The sequence below is a fragment of the Oncorhynchus tshawytscha genome, linkage group LG33, assembly GCF_018296145.1.
Source record: "Oncorhynchus tshawytscha isolate Ot180627B linkage group LG33, Otsh_v2.0, whole genome shotgun sequence".
Classification (NCBI taxonomy): domain Eukaryota; kingdom Metazoa; phylum Chordata; class Actinopteri; order Salmoniformes; family Salmonidae; genus Oncorhynchus; species Oncorhynchus tshawytscha.
In genome coordinates this window covers 32900091-32920612 of record NC_056461.1, presented here as the reverse complement: position 1 = coordinate 32920612, position 20522 = coordinate 32900091, and the positions used below count along the sequence as shown (strand labels likewise).

The window sequence follows — 20522 nt, the reverse complement described above, 5'->3', positions numbered from 1 at the left end:
AACTAACACCTAACACCTATATACCACTAACACCTAATTATATACCACCAACTAATATACACCAATAAACCACCTATTATACACCACCAATACTAATATACACCAACTAACACCTATATACCACTATTATATACCACTATATATATATATACCACTATTATATACCACCAACTAACACCTAAATACCGCTATTATATACCACCAACTAACACCAATAAACCACTATTATACACCACCAACTAACACCTAAATACCATACCACTATTATATACCACCAACTAAAACCTAAATACCGCTATTATATACCACCAACTAACACCAATAAACCACTATTATATACCACCAACCAGCGAATATATACCAATATTATATACAACTATAATACACCAACTAACACCTATATACCACCAACTAACACCTATATACCACTAACCAGCAAATATATACCAATATTATATACAACTATAATACACCAACTAACACCTATATACCACCAACTAACACCTATATACCACTAACCAGCAAATATATACCAATATTATATACAACTATAATACACCACCAACTAACACCTATATACCACTATTATATACCACCAACTAACACCTACATATCACTATTACATACCACCAACTAACACCTATATACCACTATTATATAGCACCAACTAACACCTGCATTCCATTATTATATACCACAAACTAACACCTATATACCACTATTATATACCACCAAATAACACCTATATGCCACTATTATTATATACCACTATTATATACAATTTACTAACAAATATATACCAATATTATATACAACTATAATACACCACCAACTAACACGTACATACCACTATTCTATAACACTATAATATACCTCCAACTAACACCTATATACCACTATGAAATACCAATATTATATACCACCAACTAACATCTATATACAACCATTATATACCACTATTATACACCACCAAGTAACACCTATATACCACTATTATATACCACCAATAACACCTATATACCACTATTATATACCACCAACTAACACCTACATACTACTTATATACCACAGACTAACATCTATATACCACTATTATATACCAATATTATATACCACCAACTAACACCTATATAAAACTATTATATACCACAAACTAACACCTATATACCATTATTATATACCACCAACTAATACCTATATACCACTATTAAATACCACTATTATATACCACCAACTAACACACATATATTAATATTATATACAACTATAATATAACAGCAACTAACACCTCTATACCACTATTATATACCACCAACTAACACCAACATACAACTATTATATAGCACCAACTAACACCTGCATTCCACACTTATATATTACTATTATATACCACCAACTAACACCTATATACAACTATTATATACCACCAACTAACACCTACATACCACTATTATATACCTCCAACTAACACCTATATAAAACTATTATAATCAACCAACTAACACCTATATACCACAATTATATACCACTATTATATACCACCAAATAACACCTATATACCACTATTAGAAACCACCAACTAAGACCTATATACCACTATTATATACCACCAACTAACACCTAAAAACTGCTATTATATACCACCAACTAACACCTATATAAAACTATTATATACCACAAACTAACACATATATACCACTATTATATACCACCAACTAATACCTATATACCACTATTAAATACCACTATTATATACCACCAACTAACACATATATACCAATATTATATACAACTATAATATAACACCAACTAACACCTATATACCACTATTATATACCACCAACTAACACCAACATACAACTATTATACACCACCAACTAACACCTATATATAACTATTATACAGCACCAACTAACACCTGCATTCCACACTTATATATTACAATTATATACCACCAACTAACACCAATATACCACTATTATATACAACCAACTAACACTTACATACCACTATTATATACCACCAACTAACACCTACATACCACTATTATATACCACCAACTAACAACTACATACCACTATTATATAACACCAACTAACACCTACATACCACTTATATACCACCAACTAACACCTACATACCACAATTATATACCACAATTATATACCACCAACTAACACCTGTATACCACTGTTATATACCACTATTATATACCACCAAATAACACCTATATACCACTATTAGAAACCACCAACTAACACCTATGTACCACTATTATATACCACCAACTAACACCTACATACCACTATTATATACCACCATCTAAAACCTAAAAACTGCTATTATATACCACCAACTAACACCTATATACAGCTATTATATACCACCAGCTAACACCTTTAAACCACTATTATATTCCACCAACTAACACCTACATACCACTATTATATAGCACCAACTAACACCTGCATTCCACAATTATATACCACTATTATATACCACCAACTAACACATATATACCGCTATTATATACCACCAATTAACACCTACATACCATCAACTAACACCTTTATACCACTATTACATATCACCAACTAACGCCTACATACCACTATTATATACCACTATGATATACCACCAACTAACATCTATATATCACTATTATATAACACCAACTAACACCTACATACCACTTATATACCACCAACTAACAGCTATATACCACCATTAGATACCACCAACTAACACCTATATATCACAATTATATACCACTATTATATACCACCAACTAACACCTTTATACCACTATTACATACCGCCAACTAACACCTACATACCACTATGATATACCACCAACTAACACCTATATACCACTATTATATACAACCAACTAACACCTACAAACCACTATTATATAACACCAACTATTGTATGTTCCTAAGACCTTTTTCACTGGGAAATAAGTATTAATAACTAAATAGAACAATAACCGTATAAAGTCAGAGCAGACCTGTATGCCCTTTAAAACAGTATCTTAGTTACTGTATACATAAAAAATAAATACAACTTTCAGTCTTCTTCGTAAGTTTGAAAATAATTTAGGCCTTCTGGTCATACAAGAACAAACTAATAAATTGAGGAACCTGAGTATTCTGAAAAATAGTCACCTGATGCATGTTAGGTAACATTAATCAATACAAGGAAAATGAGAATACCATGGCCGAAACCATCAATATGTTCCTTCTGGTGAGATTCTAGGGAGGAATATGGATTTCTGGACCGTTGATGAAGCCTCGTCCTCCAACGAAGTAAGCAGCCTTTCCCTCATTTCGTGCTTTCTTGGTCGTGGGCCACAACTTGTTCCTTCTTTCTATGTCCTCTGGGCTGAGATGCTCTGCGAAACACATACCATGGCTCTGAAGGAAGGGGTTCTTCCTAGCAGCTTTCCAGACAGCATCCCGGTAGAATCTGGCAGTGAAGAGGATGGTGATACCCCTTGGTCTTGAATCATTTTGCTGTTGCTTCTTGCTGAGGTGATGCACAACATCGATGGTATCACCAACTTTGTTCTTCTCTGCAGGCATAACTTCTTGGCAGATGCGGATAGCCTCTCCTCGCACATCCTCATTCTCCACCTCTGGCACACCTTATAGTCTGACCACACCGCTCGCGTCGCATGCGCAAGAGTTGCAAAATACATTTAGAAATCCAAGGGCTAAAATAGAACTCCTTTCTATTTCTGACACAGATCGCGCTGCAAGTCCTGCCTCTCCCATCTCCTCATTGGTTTATAGAAGCAGGTACCCACGTACCCTCTCCTCATTGTGTCAGGTAGTTAGTTCCTTTTCTATGTCTTTATTTTAGTTGGTCAGGGCGTGAGTTGGTGGGCATTCCATGTTGTTTTTCTCTGTTTTGTTCTGTTATATTTCTATGTGTTTGGCCTAGTATGGTTCTCAATCAGAGGCAGGTGTCAGTCGTTGTCTCTGATTGGGAGCCATATTTAGGTAGCCTGTTTTCTATTGTGTTTTGTGGGTGGTTGTATCCTGTGTTAGTGTTTTCACCATACGAGACTGTTTCGGTTGTTTGTTTTTACTTTTTTATTTGAATTTTACCCCTTTTTTCCCCCAATTTCGTGGTATCCAATTGTTGTAGTAGCTACTATCTTGTCTCATCGCTACAACTCCCGTATGGGCTCGGGAGAGACGAAGGTTGAAAGTCCTCCGATACACAACCCAACCGCACTGCTTCTTAACACAGCGTGCATCCAACCCGGAAGCCAGCTGCACCAATATGTCGGAGGAAACACCGTGCACCTGGCAACCTTGATTAGCGCGCACTGCGCCCGGCCCGCCACAGGAGTCGCTGGTGAGACAAGGACATCCCTACCGATCAATCCCTCCCTAACCTGGACGACGCTAGGCCAATTGTGTGTAGCCCCACGGACCTCCCGGTCGCGGCCGGTTACGACAGAGCCTGGGCGCGAACCCAGGGACTCTGATGGCACAGCTGGCGCTGCAGAACAGCGCCCTTAACCACTGCGCCACCCGGGAGGCCCTAGAAGTTTGTTTTTACTTTTGTTCAGTGTTCTGTTGATTTATTAAATATATCATTATGGACACTTACCATGCTGGACATTGGTCTGACCCTTGCTACTCCTCTGAAGAAGAGGAATTCCGTTACACATTGGTTATACCCACGTGGGTGATTGAAAGACGAACTGAGTTGCCGGTAGGTGTAGTAATACTATGAAAGTTTAGATGCCAATCACCATATAAGTTCAAAGATGAAAAAGCCTGGAAGGAGGAGAGCTGACTAGAAACGATTCGGTTGACCGTTTTATGTGTGGATGGTGTAGTGTTATGTTTGTTCCTTATATAATAACAAACCGGGGTGTAGGTTTAACTACTTTTAATGAACATATACTTCAGCTCGAAAACTCCATGTTTAGTCATGCAAGGCGTTCTTTAACCATCCACCTCCCGCATAGCCTGCTGGGTAACGTAGTTTAAATGTTTGAACATAAAACAACACATTTTCTTTATTTTAAAAGAAAACTACTTTTCTATGTAACTACACGTCACATCACATGTGTTTACTCAACCTGCATAACATGCCATTTTCAATAGCACACATTTCTTTCCCCAATTTCTTTTCCTTAAAAATAAATATTTTTTCAACTAAATAGTCTGTCCAACAATACTCTATTGTGGCCCTATTTCTTTTCACATAAACCAAACATTCAGTCCAGGTGCCCCTTTTTAAATTTTTTAGCAATTCTCAATAAGCCTTTCAGGGTCTCTGACAGTCCTTTTTGGTCGTTCTGCTGAAGTGCTTCCTGAAACAGTTGGACAGCGTTCATTGTCAGTGTTCTGACTGAATTGTCCATTTCTAAAGGCATTTGACGCTTCAGCAGTATCCTCCTGATGATCCTCAGTCCCGTGAGTGAATGGCTGAAGCCTTAGATCCACTCGGTTTCGTCTCAGTTGTGATCCATGCTCCGTTTGGATCTCATAGGATCGTGGTGCAACTTCTCTCTGCACACACCCTTGCTGAATCCAGGTTCCTGTAGTGATGTCTCGGAGTCGTACATGATCTCCATGTTTCAGTTCAGGTAAGTGTCTTGCACTTTTGTCGTGTCGCTGTTTTTGTTTGTCTTTCTGTTTTTCCTTTGCGAGTTTGACTTTCTGAGCACCTCTGGGTGTTAGCATGTCCTCATGGATGGAAGGTTGGTTCTGATGGAAGGTTGGTTCTCATGGAAGGTTGGTTCTGATGCAACGTCCCATCAACATTTGTGCAGGTGAAAGTCCGTTCTGCAGCGGTGCGCTGCGGTAGATCATCAGATTTTTTAGGAAATCCTCCTTTCCATCGTGTGCCTTTTTCATCAGACCTTTGACAATTTTGACTGAACTCTCTGCTAAGCTGTTGGACCTTGGGTAGTTGGGGCTGGAGGTGTTGTGTCAGAATCCCGTTAGCGAACGATCGGAATTCGTAACTTAAACTGCGGGCCATTGTCCGAGTACAGTTCAGACGTAACCCCATGTCTTGCAAAGACTGATTTCAGGTAGGTGATTACAGCTTTGCTGGAGGTCGTTGGCAGTGTTGCTACTTCAGGGTAGTTTGAGTAGTAGTCGGTAACAACAATGTGACTTTTGCCATTGCAGTCAAAAAGGTCAACTCCAACTTTGTAGTAGGGTCTGTTGGGTACTGGATGAGGCATTAGCGGCTCTGCTTGCTGCTTTGGCATGTAGATCAAACACAGTTCACATGAAGCAGTGGTCTGGCTGATTTCCTGGTTCATTCTTGTCCAGTACATTACTTCTCGTGCTCGTCGTTTGCATTTTTCCTCTCCCAAGAGGCCCTTGTGTATTTTCTGTAGCATTTATTTGCATAGTGTCATGGGAATGACAATCTTGTTGCCTTTGAACACTATGTAATCCACAACGGTGAGCTCTGCTCTGCACAGCCAGTAATCCTGTATTCTCCGTGGATAGTTGTTTTTCTGTGCAGTCTCTCTTTTGATCTGCTCCATTCTCTCAGAAGACACAGGAAGTGATGCTATGATCATGTCAACATAGGCCTGAAACTCAGTGTTTTTCTGTGTGTCGAAGCTCTCCTTCTTGTCGACTGCTCGAGAAAGAGTGTTGGCAGCGAACATGAACTTTCCCGGGGTATAGATCATCTTCACATCATACTTTTGCAGTCTGATCAACATTCTCTGGATTCTCAATGGACAATAATTCAGTGGCATACACATGATTGACACCAATGGTTTGTGGTCAGTTTCTACTTCGAAGTCTCGTCCGTAGACATATTGGTGAAACCTTTCGCAAGCGTATGTGCTTGCCAGTAGTTCTTTCTCTATTTGTGCATACCTTGTCTCTGCGCCTGTCAAGGCTCTGGACGCATATGCGACAGGTTGCCATCGTCATGCTGTTGCAGAAGGACAAACTGTGACGCGTCTGCAGAAAATCCTTGTGCTTTTCTCTGGATCATACAACCTGAGCACTGGCTCTTCTGTGATTGTCTTCTTCAGGTTTTTGAAGCAGTTTTCCTGTTCATGGGACCATTCACATTCATTTTTCTGTTCCAGAAGACATCTGAGTGGAGTGGACTGTCCTGACAGTTGAGGTATGAACTTTGCAAGGTAGGTGATCATGCCCATGAAGCGTCTCACATCGTCCTTGTTTTTCGGGCGCTCAATGTTGTTGATGGCTGATGTTTTCCTCGGGTCTGATTTGACTCCGTCCTCAGAAAGTACATCTCCCACGAAGGTAAGTGTTTTCACACCAAACTCGCATTTGTCCTTGTTTAGTTTTAGGTTCACTTTCCGTGTCTGGTCCAGCACTTGTCTCCCTCTCGCATCGTGCTCTTCTTTTGTGGACCCCCAGTTGATGATGTCATCCATCATAGTCTCCACTCCTGGAAGGTGCTCGCAGATCATGTGGATTGTCTTGTGGTAGACCTCTGGCGCTGAGAGAATCCCATATGGTAGACGAAGAAATCTGTACCTGCCCTCAGGTGTGTTGAATGTGCATAGCCTTGAACTTGTATCATCTAGCTTCATTTGCCAGAATCCTGATGAGGCATCAAGCTTGCAAACTGCGACATTATCTCTTCTCTGGTTGGCAACTTAAAATGCTCTCTCTTGATTGCTTTGTTGAAATCTCTCGGGTCTAGACATATCCTGAGATCGCCGTTCTTTTTCACCACAATAACAAGTGAGCTTACCCAGTCTGTAGGTTCATCCATTTTTGTGATCTTTTCCATGCGTCCGAGTTCCTCTTTGAGCTTTTTCCTCAGTGCAAATTTAACTTTTCTGCATGCATGCACAACTGGAGTAATTTTGTCATCGGTACATATTTTGTGTTCTCCTGGTAAACATCCAAGACCCTCAAACACATCCTCATACTCAGCCAGTACTGATTCTTGGTCATTTTCAGTCTGTGATGTCACTACATACACTCCTTTCAACAAATTGAGCTTTTCACATGCATTGATTCCTAGAATAGGCTGTACACTCTTTTCCAAAATCAGCAGCTGTGCTCTGAACAGTTTTCCTTTGTGCTGTAAAGTTACTATGCAGCTACCTTTGACTGGTATGTTCTCCCCAGTATAACCAGTAACCTTAATTTTCACCGGGTGTATTTTACTCTTCACCTTCAGTGTTTTGTAGTCATCCAGCGATAACAGGTTTACCTGTGCTCCAGTATCAAGCTTGAATGGTATTATAGTTTCATTCAGTCAATGGCACAATCCATTCAGCATTTACTGCATTGCACATTTCCACAGAATCAACAAAGAATTCTTCCATCTCGACTGTGTGAACCTTTTTCTTTGTAGCCTCAGCTTTGCAGCATTTTGAGTAATGATTATTTTCCCACAGTTGTTACATGATTTGCCATATGCAGGGCATTTTTTTGGCTTGTGGATAAATCCAGATTTTCCACATGTAGTGTTGATATCTCTCTTTTGCTTGTTTTTGTTTTGTAAGGCGTTGTGTGTATTGCTCCTCTCTTTTTATTGCATACACTGACGTCTCATCCCTGCACAGCTCTTTAGCTTGTGCTCTGGTGGTTTCAGCTGCTTGACACATATTCACTGCTTTATCCAAAGTTAAATCTTGCTCACGCAGCAATCTCTCCTTGAGTCCATTATCAAGTATGCCACAGACTATCCTGTCTTTCACTAGTGAGTCTTTCAGATTTTGAAATTCACACGTTTTGCTCAGTGTTCAGCTCAGCCAAATACTGGTCAAGACAGACTCCGTTTCTGAACATGAGAGAAAAACTTGTATCTCTCAAATGTGACGTTCTGGCTTGGTACAAAGTACTCCTCAAATTTAGCCATTAGCACAGTCAATGTCAAGTTTGCCTCGTCTTGCTGAAAGCTATTGTAACTGTCCAATGCATCCTCTGCAATAACATGCAGAAAAATGGAAGCTTTCAATTTGTCATCATCTCCCCCTGCACCACTGGCTGCTAGGTAGATATTGAATCTCTGCTTGTTTCCAATTGTCAGCTAAATTGCCTGTCAACTGCATAGGAGTAGGAGGACTAAGCCTATCCATGACGGAGAACAGGAACAGTGTAAATTTCTCTTATGTTGCTCATCAACTTGCTCATCAACAGATTCCAATGCAGCCTCGCTCTCGCTGCTGTCACTCTCGCTGCTGCGGCTCATTGCCCTCGCTCTTGCAAGCTAGCATCTTCGACTACTCACGTCACTTGACTTGTGGTAGAATGTTCCATTTTCCTCATGGAAATTTGCAGAGTTACTTCTCTCTTATCTTTGTCTCGTCATAGCGACTACCAATCTGACACCGTGTTATGTTTGTTCCTTATATAATGACAAACCGGGGCATAGGTTTAACTACTTTTAATGAACATATACTTCAGCTAGAAAACTCCATGTTTAGCCATGCAAGGCGTTCTATAACCATCCGCCTCCCGCATAGACCTTGTGCATTTCAGGTAAAATAACAACTCAATGTTTATATCCCAGGACAAATTAGCTAGCAACTTCAAGCTAGCTAAATAGGACAAATTAGCTAGCAAGTGCAAGCTAACTAGCTAAATTGACATAAATGTTTAATGCTTTTCGACCTGTTCCCAAATTAATGTAATTGGTTCAGAGTTAGTTTTGATATTTTAACCTGCATGTCGTGATCGCGTTTGGCGTATAGGGACAATATAAATTTCTGCACGATGGCGCATTTGCGCACCCGGTTCGGGTTCCGTGTTAGTTTCAGGTTCCATCTTCTTGTGTATTGTTCCAGATCAGTGAGATATCTATGGTAGACAATGTTATTCTTTTCCACACTTTTTTCAACTTCTGCCACTCTCGTTTTCACATCCTTGATTTCACCACATACAAACTCCACAGTCTTTTTCAAGCCTTTGATAACCATGGTGTTCGCGCCTACCATTTTCTCAATGGCTTCAGACCTGGAATTGATTAGTAAGGAGAGGGTAGTCACGATGTCAGAGTTCACGTTGGGTTTTTTGGAGGGTGGAGGTTTGCATGGAGTAACCGGTAAAGAGGGGAATTCGTCATCTTCAACAGCATTCGAAAGCATGATATTATCCATAGGGCAAGCGTAGTTATGGCAGTTGTCTATAAGCAAGTTTCTCTCTTGTTGATTAGCAATAGAACGGCTAGCTTTTTCCTTTTTCTTTTTTGTCACAACTTCGCATGCCAAAATAAATGATCCAATTCTTATTCCAGTCACAGGAAAGTTCTTATCTTGAACAAATAAAAATAGTAATGACTGTAAACTAGTTTTTTTCACAATCTTTCTGAAGTTTGGTGCGGAGCTCGGTAAAAAAAGCGTCTGTTCAAGCCCGATCTTGGACTCCAGGCAGCTAACCAGCTAAAGTTAGCCAAGCTCGCTAGTTGACGTGCTGATCCCACCTCTGTCACCAATTTGTAACGAACCTGTGAGGCCACTGAAACTCGCACGCCTATTGTTTTTCACATTTTTACTAACTACTATGGTAATTTAAACATCTGACAACATGCAGCCTTTCTCCACCATGCCAACTTTTTCAGTCACCAATTAATCAATAAACAGACAGTGGAATTAAGCAATGGGAATGTCACAGAATTCAGAGCGTGCGCAGATTCAAAATTTGCAAGTGTATTTTTGATTCACAGCAGAATATTCAAACTCGTAAATGGCTTTGTAATAATTCTTAAAATTGTCCTTACAAATCTTATTGAATGCATTCAAATGTAAAGTTACAAGTTACAAGATCGTTGTTTAATTTTTCACGCATTATGATATAAGCTTGCAAAATTAAATGACACATTTGCCAATTTGACTTGCAACCACGAAATTCAAAATACAAACTCATGTGGTTCTGTCATTATAATCGCATATCCCTTTATGTTCACCTGTGGTGCCGCGTTCAAAACAACTGGGAACTCGGAATTATCTGCCTTCCGACTGGGAAAATCGATTTGAACGGTCATCCAACTCGGAATTACAAATCTCTAGAACCCAGATTTTCCGAAGATAAAATATTTGACCACGTATTTTTCCGAGTTCCCAGTTCTTTTGAACCCGGCATGAGTCTTGAACCTGGTCCAAACACTCACATCCTTCCACGTAAACGGTGTTTGCGAAAGTAGTAGCCAGCCAGGATCCAGCCCAAAACAACATCAGAACTCGAGGCATCTCACAGGCAAGACATCTTCCTTCTCCAAGAAAAAAATATTTGTCGTTAAAAACGGCAAATGCTGTGTAAAACGTAACTTGTATTTTGGGATTTAATTTCTACCTTGATAGCTATCTGACACAATGGTCGCAGTAGCGGTTAGCTGGCTAGCTAACTAACGTTACAATGCTATTTGCATTGGATAACGATACACTTCACGAGCTACTTACTGCTAGCTAGTTAGCTATCTGCTAGCCTCTTGGTTGCATAACACTGCAACCATTTGTCATCTTCTAAAGTATGTGTCACTGTTCAGAGTTTGCAAATCAGGTGAACGTAGTATTTAATTTTGCGTGGTGCTTAATCAACTCTTTCCAACTTTGACCACCCAAAAATATGTCGGCACCAATCTAGTCAACGTTAGCTAGCTACTGCCAGTTTGAGTAACATTGAATGTGTAGCAGGCAGCATTCAAAAAAACAAATATATTCACTCTGTCACAACAGTAGTGCAGAAGGCTACTAGCTATGTCATGTTTCAATTCCACAACACCTAATAGGTAGCTAGCTAACAAGTTAGCTGCCAATTTGTAAAGCTACCATTTTACATCAACTAGTTGTTTTTTGTCATGGGCCTGTTCTTTAGTCATTTTAGCATGCCTAAACACAGTTTAGATTAGGATTATAGGTATCCCATTTTGGTTATGTGAAGAGAAGGAGAAATAAGAACAACTTGGCAATGTGATGTGTTTTAAGCTAAGCACACACAAAAGCAGTCTACAATTACAGCCTAGGATTACTATCCAGGACATCCATGAATTGTGTGCATTGAAAGACAATGGCTTCAAGCCGTGTCAACAACATGAAACCAAAGAACAAACAGATGTGAGTGAAGAGGAAAAGAGAATTGTTCCACTTCAGTTATTTTTCCTTTTGGATGGCGGGAGTATATAGATTAAACACCACAGTGAGTGTACAGCCAAGGTAAAGTAGCCTACTGTGAATTCTGTTGTCGCATAAGCCTCTGTCACAGGCATTCACTGAAGCCTGGGTGCCCAAGGCTAGTTGTTGCATAATGCCCTGGTGGAATGCTATAAATGCAAGTAGGTAGTGTCGATGAAAATGTAAATATTTCTTAATTCATGTCCAGGTACAACAGGCAGAAGAATTGAGTGACCCACCTTCGTTCACATGGACTGGATTTTCTCTGAATTTAAACTTTGCACCAGTGAAAAATCAACAAAATAATTAAAAGTAGGCCTAATGCTTTTTATTTTTACATTAGTGACAATGATTATGAAACTTCCTCAGAATGTTGTGTCATCATGGGATGAGTGATCAGGGGTACTGGTGCTCTCTACCCAGTTATTCCTTCTGTGGCTGCTGCAGAGGAGAACTAGATGTCGTAAACCAAGACTGAAGCCTACCACATTTTGGGGGATTTGACGCTGAACATCTACAACTGAGAAACCATGGGAGTCTGTCCTGCTGTGTCTATGTTTTTCCGCAAGTGCAAGTATATGATACTGTTGCTGCTCTCCGTTTCCATCTTGGCTTGGTACGCCACTTTTTCCGGTGAAACAGTGAAAGCAATTCAGGGAACCCTTTTGCCAGTGCAAACACTTGCTGATAATACTGAGGTCCTGAGTGGAGGAGAAGGAAACTCGTGGAGATCAGTGACACAGGTCTTCTCCAATCCTCTCCCTGACACCTCACCACCAAAACAAAGCTGTCCTGAGAAATCGCCACTGCTCCGTAAGTACAGACTCCAAGTATCCACAGATGTAATTGTAAGCTTGATATACAGGCCTTTCTATAAACTACATACTGATGATGCCATGTTACTGTATAATTCCTTGTAAAGAACGATGATAATGCCATGTTACTATATCATTCCTTTTAAAGAACATTATGTACGGTGTGGCTTAATGTGGAGAGAATAACATTGGTAATCAAGTAAATACTTTAATGTTTTATGTAGGGATTGTGTAACAAGCATTTGTTACTCCTTAACACTGCTAGGCTATGGCTCGTTTAAATTATTTTCACATACTGTAGCAATCTGTGATTATCTCATTCCCAGTCTGATGGACCAACACGTCAAATTTGGCCTTCGTTATTCAGTACTGAGAGCCATGAGAATCTCCCGGCACGTAGGCATTGGCTTAATCATCTCCTACAACACTACCCCTAACAGGCTGACTATACCTCTCGCATCATGTGCGCAAGCATTGCAAAATAAATGTAGAAATCTATATTATTCAATTATTGCACCCACACTGCTCGCGCGCGCCAACAAGCGTCTGTGTTGCCAAGGGCTAAAATAGAACTCCTTTCTATCTCTGACGCAGATCGCGCTGCAAGTCCTGCCTCTCCCGTCTCCTCGTTGGTTTATAGAAGCAGGTACCCACGTGCCATCTCCTCACTCGTTATACCCACGTGGGTGACAAAGACGAACGAGGTCGGTGGCGGTAATGCACCTAATTTATGATAGTTCCCAATCACAATATAAAGTCGAAGAGAAGAAAAAGCCTAGAAGGAGGAGAGAACTAGAAACTATTCGGTTGACCATTTTATGTGTGGATTAATTGTCGGAGTAGAGGACTTCGTGCATTTCAGGTAAAACAACAACTCAATGTTTATATCCCTGGACAAATTTGCTAGCAACAGCAAGCTAGCTAAATAGGAAAAATTAGCTAGCAAGTGCAAGCTAGCTAAATTGCCATAAATGTTTAATGCTTTTCAACTTGTCCCCAAATTAATGTAATTAGTTCAGAGTTTTTGATATTTTAACCTGCGTGTCGTGATCGCGTTTGGTGTGGGGGGGACAATTAATTCATGCACGATGGCGCATGCGCGCTGCCAGTTTGGGTTCCGTGTAACCCTCCCTGTACTCTAGCACACCACAAGCACAGAGCCACGCCTCAGTCGTGTGATTCGCTAAAATTAAATGATGACAGGTACTGTACTAAGTTATTCACTCCCATATAATTATATGGTCACTCCCATTAAGGCTAAATTTGAGTGGTTGATATCCAAGGCTATATGCACTGTGCGCAATAGCTTGGGGACTCAAAGACTCCGTAATGTTTCATAGATTGGTGGTATATGAAGCTTTACTGCTTGCTCTGTAATATGAGTAGGATTCTGAATTCAATAACAATTTTCTTACATTAATTTATGAATATTAAAATATATAAACATGAATTTTGAAAAAATCCATGATTATTCCCAATTTGTTGAACAAAAGATACTCTACGGCCATATCAAAGTTCCAGAGTGAGATCTCTGGACTATTTTATACTGAGAAATTGGCATAGTATACAATGTAACCAATCACAGCCCTCCTGTTACTTGTATCATTACTTATCATACAAATCACCAGGATAGGGTGACCATTTTGAATCCATTTTCACATTCACTCTGTTGGTGATGCTTACAAAATGGATCATAACTCTAAAAGTAAGGTGGGTAAGGCCCACATGTCATAAATATGCCAACTTGGATTTTTAAAGATATATTATTATTCTGCTTTTAGATATAAATGTCAACAATCCTTCCTCCAAAGGACCATTCTATAGATAAAATCTTGTGACAATCCCCCAAATCATTGTCTTTTTTTGTCCTGGCATCATATGGAATCAATCTATAGGCCTACACCTATGGGATGCAGATTGCACAGCATTACAGTGGGTTTCCATAAACACATTCAAGTTTGAAGACAGTTTGTGTTTGTCAATGGCCCAAACAAAACAAAAAAGAAAGTAAAAGTGCAATATGTGCCATGTAAAAAAGCTAACTTTTAAGTTCCTTGCTCAGAACATGAGAACATTTGAAAGCTGGTGGTTCCTTTTAACATGAGTCTTCAATATTCCCAGTTAAGAAGTTTTAGGTTGTAGTTATTATAGGAATTATAGGACTATTTCTCTCTAAACCATTTGTATTTTATATACCTTTTGACTATTGGATGTTCTTATAGACACTTTATTGCCAGCCTAATCTCGGCAGTTCATAGGCTTGAAGTCATAAACAATGCTGTGCATCAAGCATTGCTAAGAGCTCCTGGAAAATGCAGTAAAGTGCTGTTTGAATGAATGCTTACGACCTGCTGCTGCCTACCACCGCTCAGTCGAACTGCTCTATCAAATCATATACTTAATTATAATAAAACCACACAGAAATACGAGCCTTTGGTCATTAATATGGTCAAATCCGGAAACAATAATTTTGAAAACAACGTTTATTCTTTCAGTGAAATACGTAACCGTTCCAAATTTTATCGAACGGGTGGCAACCCTAAGTCTAAATATTGCTTTTACGTTGCACAACCTTCAATGTTATGTCATAATTATGTAAAATTCTGGCAAATTAATTACGGTCTTTGTTGGGAAGAAATTGTCTACACACAGTTCGCAACAAGCCAGACAGCCCAAACTGCTGCATATACCCTGACTCTGCTTGCACTGAATGCAAGAGAAGTGACACAATTTCCCTAGTTAATTTTGCCTGCTAACATACATTTATTTTAATTACATATGCAGGTTTAAAAAAATATACTTCTGTGTTGATTTTAAGAAAGGCATTGATGTTTATGGTTAGGTACATTTGTGCAAAGATTGTGCTTTTTTCGCAAATGCGCTTTTGTTAAATCATCACCCGTTTGGCGAAGTTGGAGGCTGTGATTCGATGATAAATTAACAGGCACCGCATTGATTATATGCAACGCAGAACAAGCTAGTTAACCTAGTAATATCATCAACCATGTGTAGTTAACTAGTAATTATGTGAATATTGTTTTTTTAAAATAAAATAAGTTTAATGCTAGCTAGCAACTTATCTTGGCTCCTTGCAGCCACAAGGTCCTTTTGATGCTGCACTCGCGTAACAGGTGGTCAGTCTGCCATGCCGTCTCCTCGTGGATTGCAATGTAATCAGCCATAATCGGCGTCCAAAAAGGCTGATTACCTATTGTTATGAGAACTTGAAATCGGCCCTAATTAATTGGCCGGCCTCTATTCATTATGCCTACTATTGTCTATCTACAGAGGGAGCCCTAAACCTCACATTTGAGTACTCTCTAACGCTTAAGGAGGTGGAGAGTGAGAACAGTGGAGTGGCTGAGGGCCAATACCAGCCTCCAGACTGCCTCGCCCAGCAGAGTGTGGCTATCCTCATTCCCCATCGTAACCGGGAGAAACACCTCCTCTACCTCCTGCATCACCTGCACCCCTTCCTTCAGAGGCAGCAGCTGCACTACAGCATCTACGTCATTCACCAGGTATTACTCTCATGATGTGTAGTAACAGTAAATTATGTCAGTTTCACTCTAATAATTTGTGAGTGAATTCAAATTTGTATAACCGTTTCATGACGAGTATTTAAATGTTCAACATGTTTCACTTGACTGGAGAATATTGATGGGGGAAAGTGCTGCACTGATTTTGAGCCTGATATGAAATTGATGTTTGTAGTTGATTTGTTCGTTTTGACAGGCTGGGGAGGTGACGTTTAACCGTGCCAAGCTACTTAATGTTGGGTACTTGGAGGCACTCAAGGACTACGATTGGGATTGCTTCGTTTTTCATGATGTGGATCTGGTTCCAGAGAACGACTACAACCTATACAAGTGTGACCAACAGCCCAAACACTTAGTGGTCGGCAGGAACGCCACAGGGTACAAGTAAGTATCTCAGCTCTCAACTCCTATCCACCTATATCTAAAAGCAGGTAAATGTCTATAGCCCATCAAAACAGCATCCATGCTTTTGTATAAAAAGTGATGTTGCCGCTATCAATATAAGTATTCATTACCAAGTCCAAACATAAACATTTCAGTTATTAATTGCATTCTGGGGACAGGTCTGTAATGTCTTGTTTTTTGTCTTTTTGCTCTCATAGATTGCGATACAAAGGGTACTTTGGAGGGGTGACGGCCATGACGAAGGACCAGTTTCACAAAGTGAACGGCTTTTCAAACACTTACTGGGGATGGGGTGGGGAGGATGATGACCTTCGCATCAGGTGAGACCACTGCTAAATGTTGGACCTCTCTGCATATCTCTCATTACATCTTAGTCAATATGGAATGTTATTGATTGATTTAATTTGTCTCTGTTAGGGTGGAGCTCCAGAAAATGGAAATTATACGACCCCCCCCTCTCATAGCACGCTATACCATGGTATTTCATAAAAGAGATAGCGGCAATGAAATCAATAAAGACAGGTGAGTCACGGTGGACACATCAATAATAAATAGCTTGCTGTATTCTAAATATTAATAGTCGTTGAATTCATCTCATTCTGAAATAATGTCCTTCACAGGATGCGTTTGCTAGCACGGACACCTAAAGTCTGGAGAAAGGATGGCCTTAACACCTGCTCCTACAGTACTCTATCAGTTGAGAGGCCACCTCTGTACATTAATGTCACCGTTGACATTGGCGAACCAATGCACTGAGGCTTCAGAGCACCTCTCTTCGTTTACTGCAGTGTGTACAGGATTATTGATCTGGCATGTCCATGCCTACATGTTACTTACCAGAGGGTCGCAAACAGAAGGTTAGTGGCAGTAGCTGTTGACCATAATTCATGTGATCTACTCAGTTTTCACTGTAAACCATTCCAAGCAGGGCATGTAAAATTGCTAGGTCCTCATAATGTAAGTCTGGTAGCCCTATACAGTCAAACCTGGTGACCAGGTTCTAGGGGTGAGAGTAAGACCAAAATATATATTTTTCTCTACAACAGAGCATTATTTGATTTATCCTAGACTTAAAGGGGCAATCGGCAATTGCTAAATCAATTCAGAACCCAACATATATAAGCATATTTTACACCAATGTTTGTAAACATTGTACATGTAAATAAACACTGTAAATGATATTTATCCATTGATTCTTGAAGAATGTAACTTTTATAAATGCCTAATGAGCTTAGTTCAACTGTTGTACCCCATCAGAACCCAACATATATAAGCATATTTTACACCAATGTTTGTAAACATTGTACATGTAAATAAACATGGTATAGCCTCAAAACATGCTTAAAAATATAATTTTGATATATTGTATGGTCAGTACTTTGCTCTGTCGATTTAATTTGAATGTTTTGCATTTCTCCAGGCCCGTCACTCAGCTTTTTGCCAAAATTAGTCAGGTGGCGCTTTATTGTTTCAACTAAGGATTTTCCCGCTAAGATGTGTTGTTACTTGATTGTTTCAACAAGTTATATGCATTCGAATAGAGTATGTTGTCATGTTTTTGATTCTAAAGAATCCTGGGTGTTAGACCTGGATTTGGTCATTTCTTAAAATCTCTTGTTGTCAAATGAAAATGGGAACAAAGAATTGCTCTCAATTCATTCCTATTTGATGAATGTAGTAGCTAATATGGGACACAAGGGACTCATTTACATATATTGATCATTCTCACATGGTTCCATGTTTATGAAAGTATGTTACATTAAGATGAAATGTAATTTTTATGAGATCTTGTTACAATATTACAGTGTAGATGGCTTCATTTTATACACTTATCACAAGTTTGATATTTTGGATCAACATTTTGGATATGCTGATTCAAGATTTGTAAAGTAACTCATACTTACGTCAAATGTGTAATATTGTATGATAATTTCTGTTGCCTTAAAGCTGCAATATGTAACTTTTTGGGCGACTTGACCACATTCACGTAGAAATGTGTTATCGATCTGTCATTCGCATTTGAAAGCAAGTCTTAAGAAGCTGCAGATCTGCTCTGTGTGCAATTTCTACTCTTCCCGTTTTACTTTTGGTTTTGTACACCAGCTGAAATTACAATATTTTTGGTTAAGGGAAATCTATTTCACAGTGGTTTAGATGGTACAATGATTCTCTACACTATACTTTGATTGCATAATTTCAGTTTGAGACTAAACAAATTATTATAATTTTTGCAAACCGGAAATAGCGGAGTGATTTCTTCATAGTGCATCTTTAAATAATGCCTTTTTAATAGACCTAGAGGCCTACTTTGTTTGTTATTGCTGATTCATAGTTCCTTGTGGGTTGTCACATTTAGACTGTTATGAACCACACACTCCCTTTATATGTGACACCTTTTTGATAGGCATAAACCAAGAATACATTCTATTTTAAAAATGTTATCCAATGAAATAGGACTATTGTGTGTTATATATATATACATACATACATACATACATATGGATTTGCTATGGCCTGCTCTTTTACATATACAGTACCAGTCAAGAGTTTGAACACACCTACTCATTCAAGGGTTGTCAAAAAAAATAAAACTATTTTCTACATTGTAGAATAATCGTGGAGACATCAAAACTATGAAATAACACGTATGGAATCATGTACTAACCAAAAGTGTTAAACAAATCAAAATGTATTTTATATTTGAAATTCTTCAAAGTAGCCACCCTTTTGCCTTGCCCACTTTTGGCATTCTCTCAATCAGCTTCACCTGAAATGCTTTTCTAACAGTCTTGAAGGATTTTCCACATATGCTGAGCACTTGTTTTCTGCTTTCCCTTCACTCTCCGGTCCAACTCATTCCAAACCATCTCAATTGGGTTGAGGTCGGATGATTGTGGAGGTCAGGTCATCTGATGCAGCACTTCATCACTCTCCTTGGTCAAATAGCCCTTACACAGCCTGGATGTGTGTTAGGTCATTGTCCTGTTGAAAAACAAATAATAGTCCCACTAAGCTCAAACCAGATGGCGAATCGCTGCAGATTGCTGTGGTAGCCATGCTGGTTATGTGTGCCTTGAATTCTAAATAAATCACTGACGGCAAAGCACCATCACATCTCCTCTTCCATGCTTCACAGTGGGAACAACATACAGAGACCATCCGTTCACCTACTTTGCGTCTCTCAAAGACACGGCGGTTAGAACAGAAAATCGCAATTTTGGACTCATGAGACCAAAGGACTGATTTCGACTGGTCTAATGTCCATTGCTCATGTTTCTTGGCCCAAGCAAGTCTTTTTATCTTATTGTCCTTGTCCTTTAGTAGTGGTTTCTTTGCAGCAATTTGACCATGAAGGCCTGATTCACGTAATCTCCTCTGAACAGTTGATGTTGAGATGTGTCTGTTTCTTGATCTCTGAAGGATTTATTTGGGCTGCAATTTCTGAGGCTGGTAACTCTAAAGAACTTATCCTCTGCAACAGAGGTAACGCTGAGTCTTCCTTTCCTGTGGCGGTCATCATGAGAGCCATTTTCATCATAGCGCTTGATGGTTTTTGCGACTGCACTTGAAGAAACTTTCCTTGACATTTTCTGGATTAACTGACCATCATGTCTTAAAGTAATGATGGACTGTCATTTCTGTTTGCTTATTTGAGCTGTTCTTGCC

At 39.4% G+C, this 20522-nt stretch overlaps 1 protein-coding gene across 2 annotated transcripts; it reads left to right on the top strand.

Moving 5' to 3' along the window:
• The first annotated feature begins 11195 nt into the window (after positions 1 to 11195).
• LOC112231206 (UDP-Gal:betaGlcNAc beta 1,4- galactosyltransferase, polypeptide 4) lies at positions 11196 to 19150 on the top strand. 2 transcript variants are annotated; one of them, XM_024397831.2, is made up of 8 exons: positions 11196 to 12139; positions 12306 to 12409; positions 12521 to 12910; positions 16201 to 16433; positions 16648 to 16835; positions 17054 to 17176; positions 17274 to 17378; positions 17477 to 19150. In XM_024397831.2, the coding sequence occupies exons 3-8, from the start codon at positions 12628 to 12630 to the stop codon at positions 17610 to 17612; spliced, it is 1068 nt and encodes a 355-aa protein (XP_024253599.1). In that variant the 5' UTR covers positions 11196 to 12139; positions 12306 to 12409; positions 12521 to 12627; the 3' UTR covers positions 17613 to 19150. The 2 variants fall into 2 exon arrangements, with proteins under 2 accessions (XP_024253599.1, XP_024253598.1); XM_024397830.2 differs by having other exon boundaries at positions 12306 to 12910.
• The last annotated feature ends 1372 nt before the right edge of the window (positions 19151 to 20522 follow it).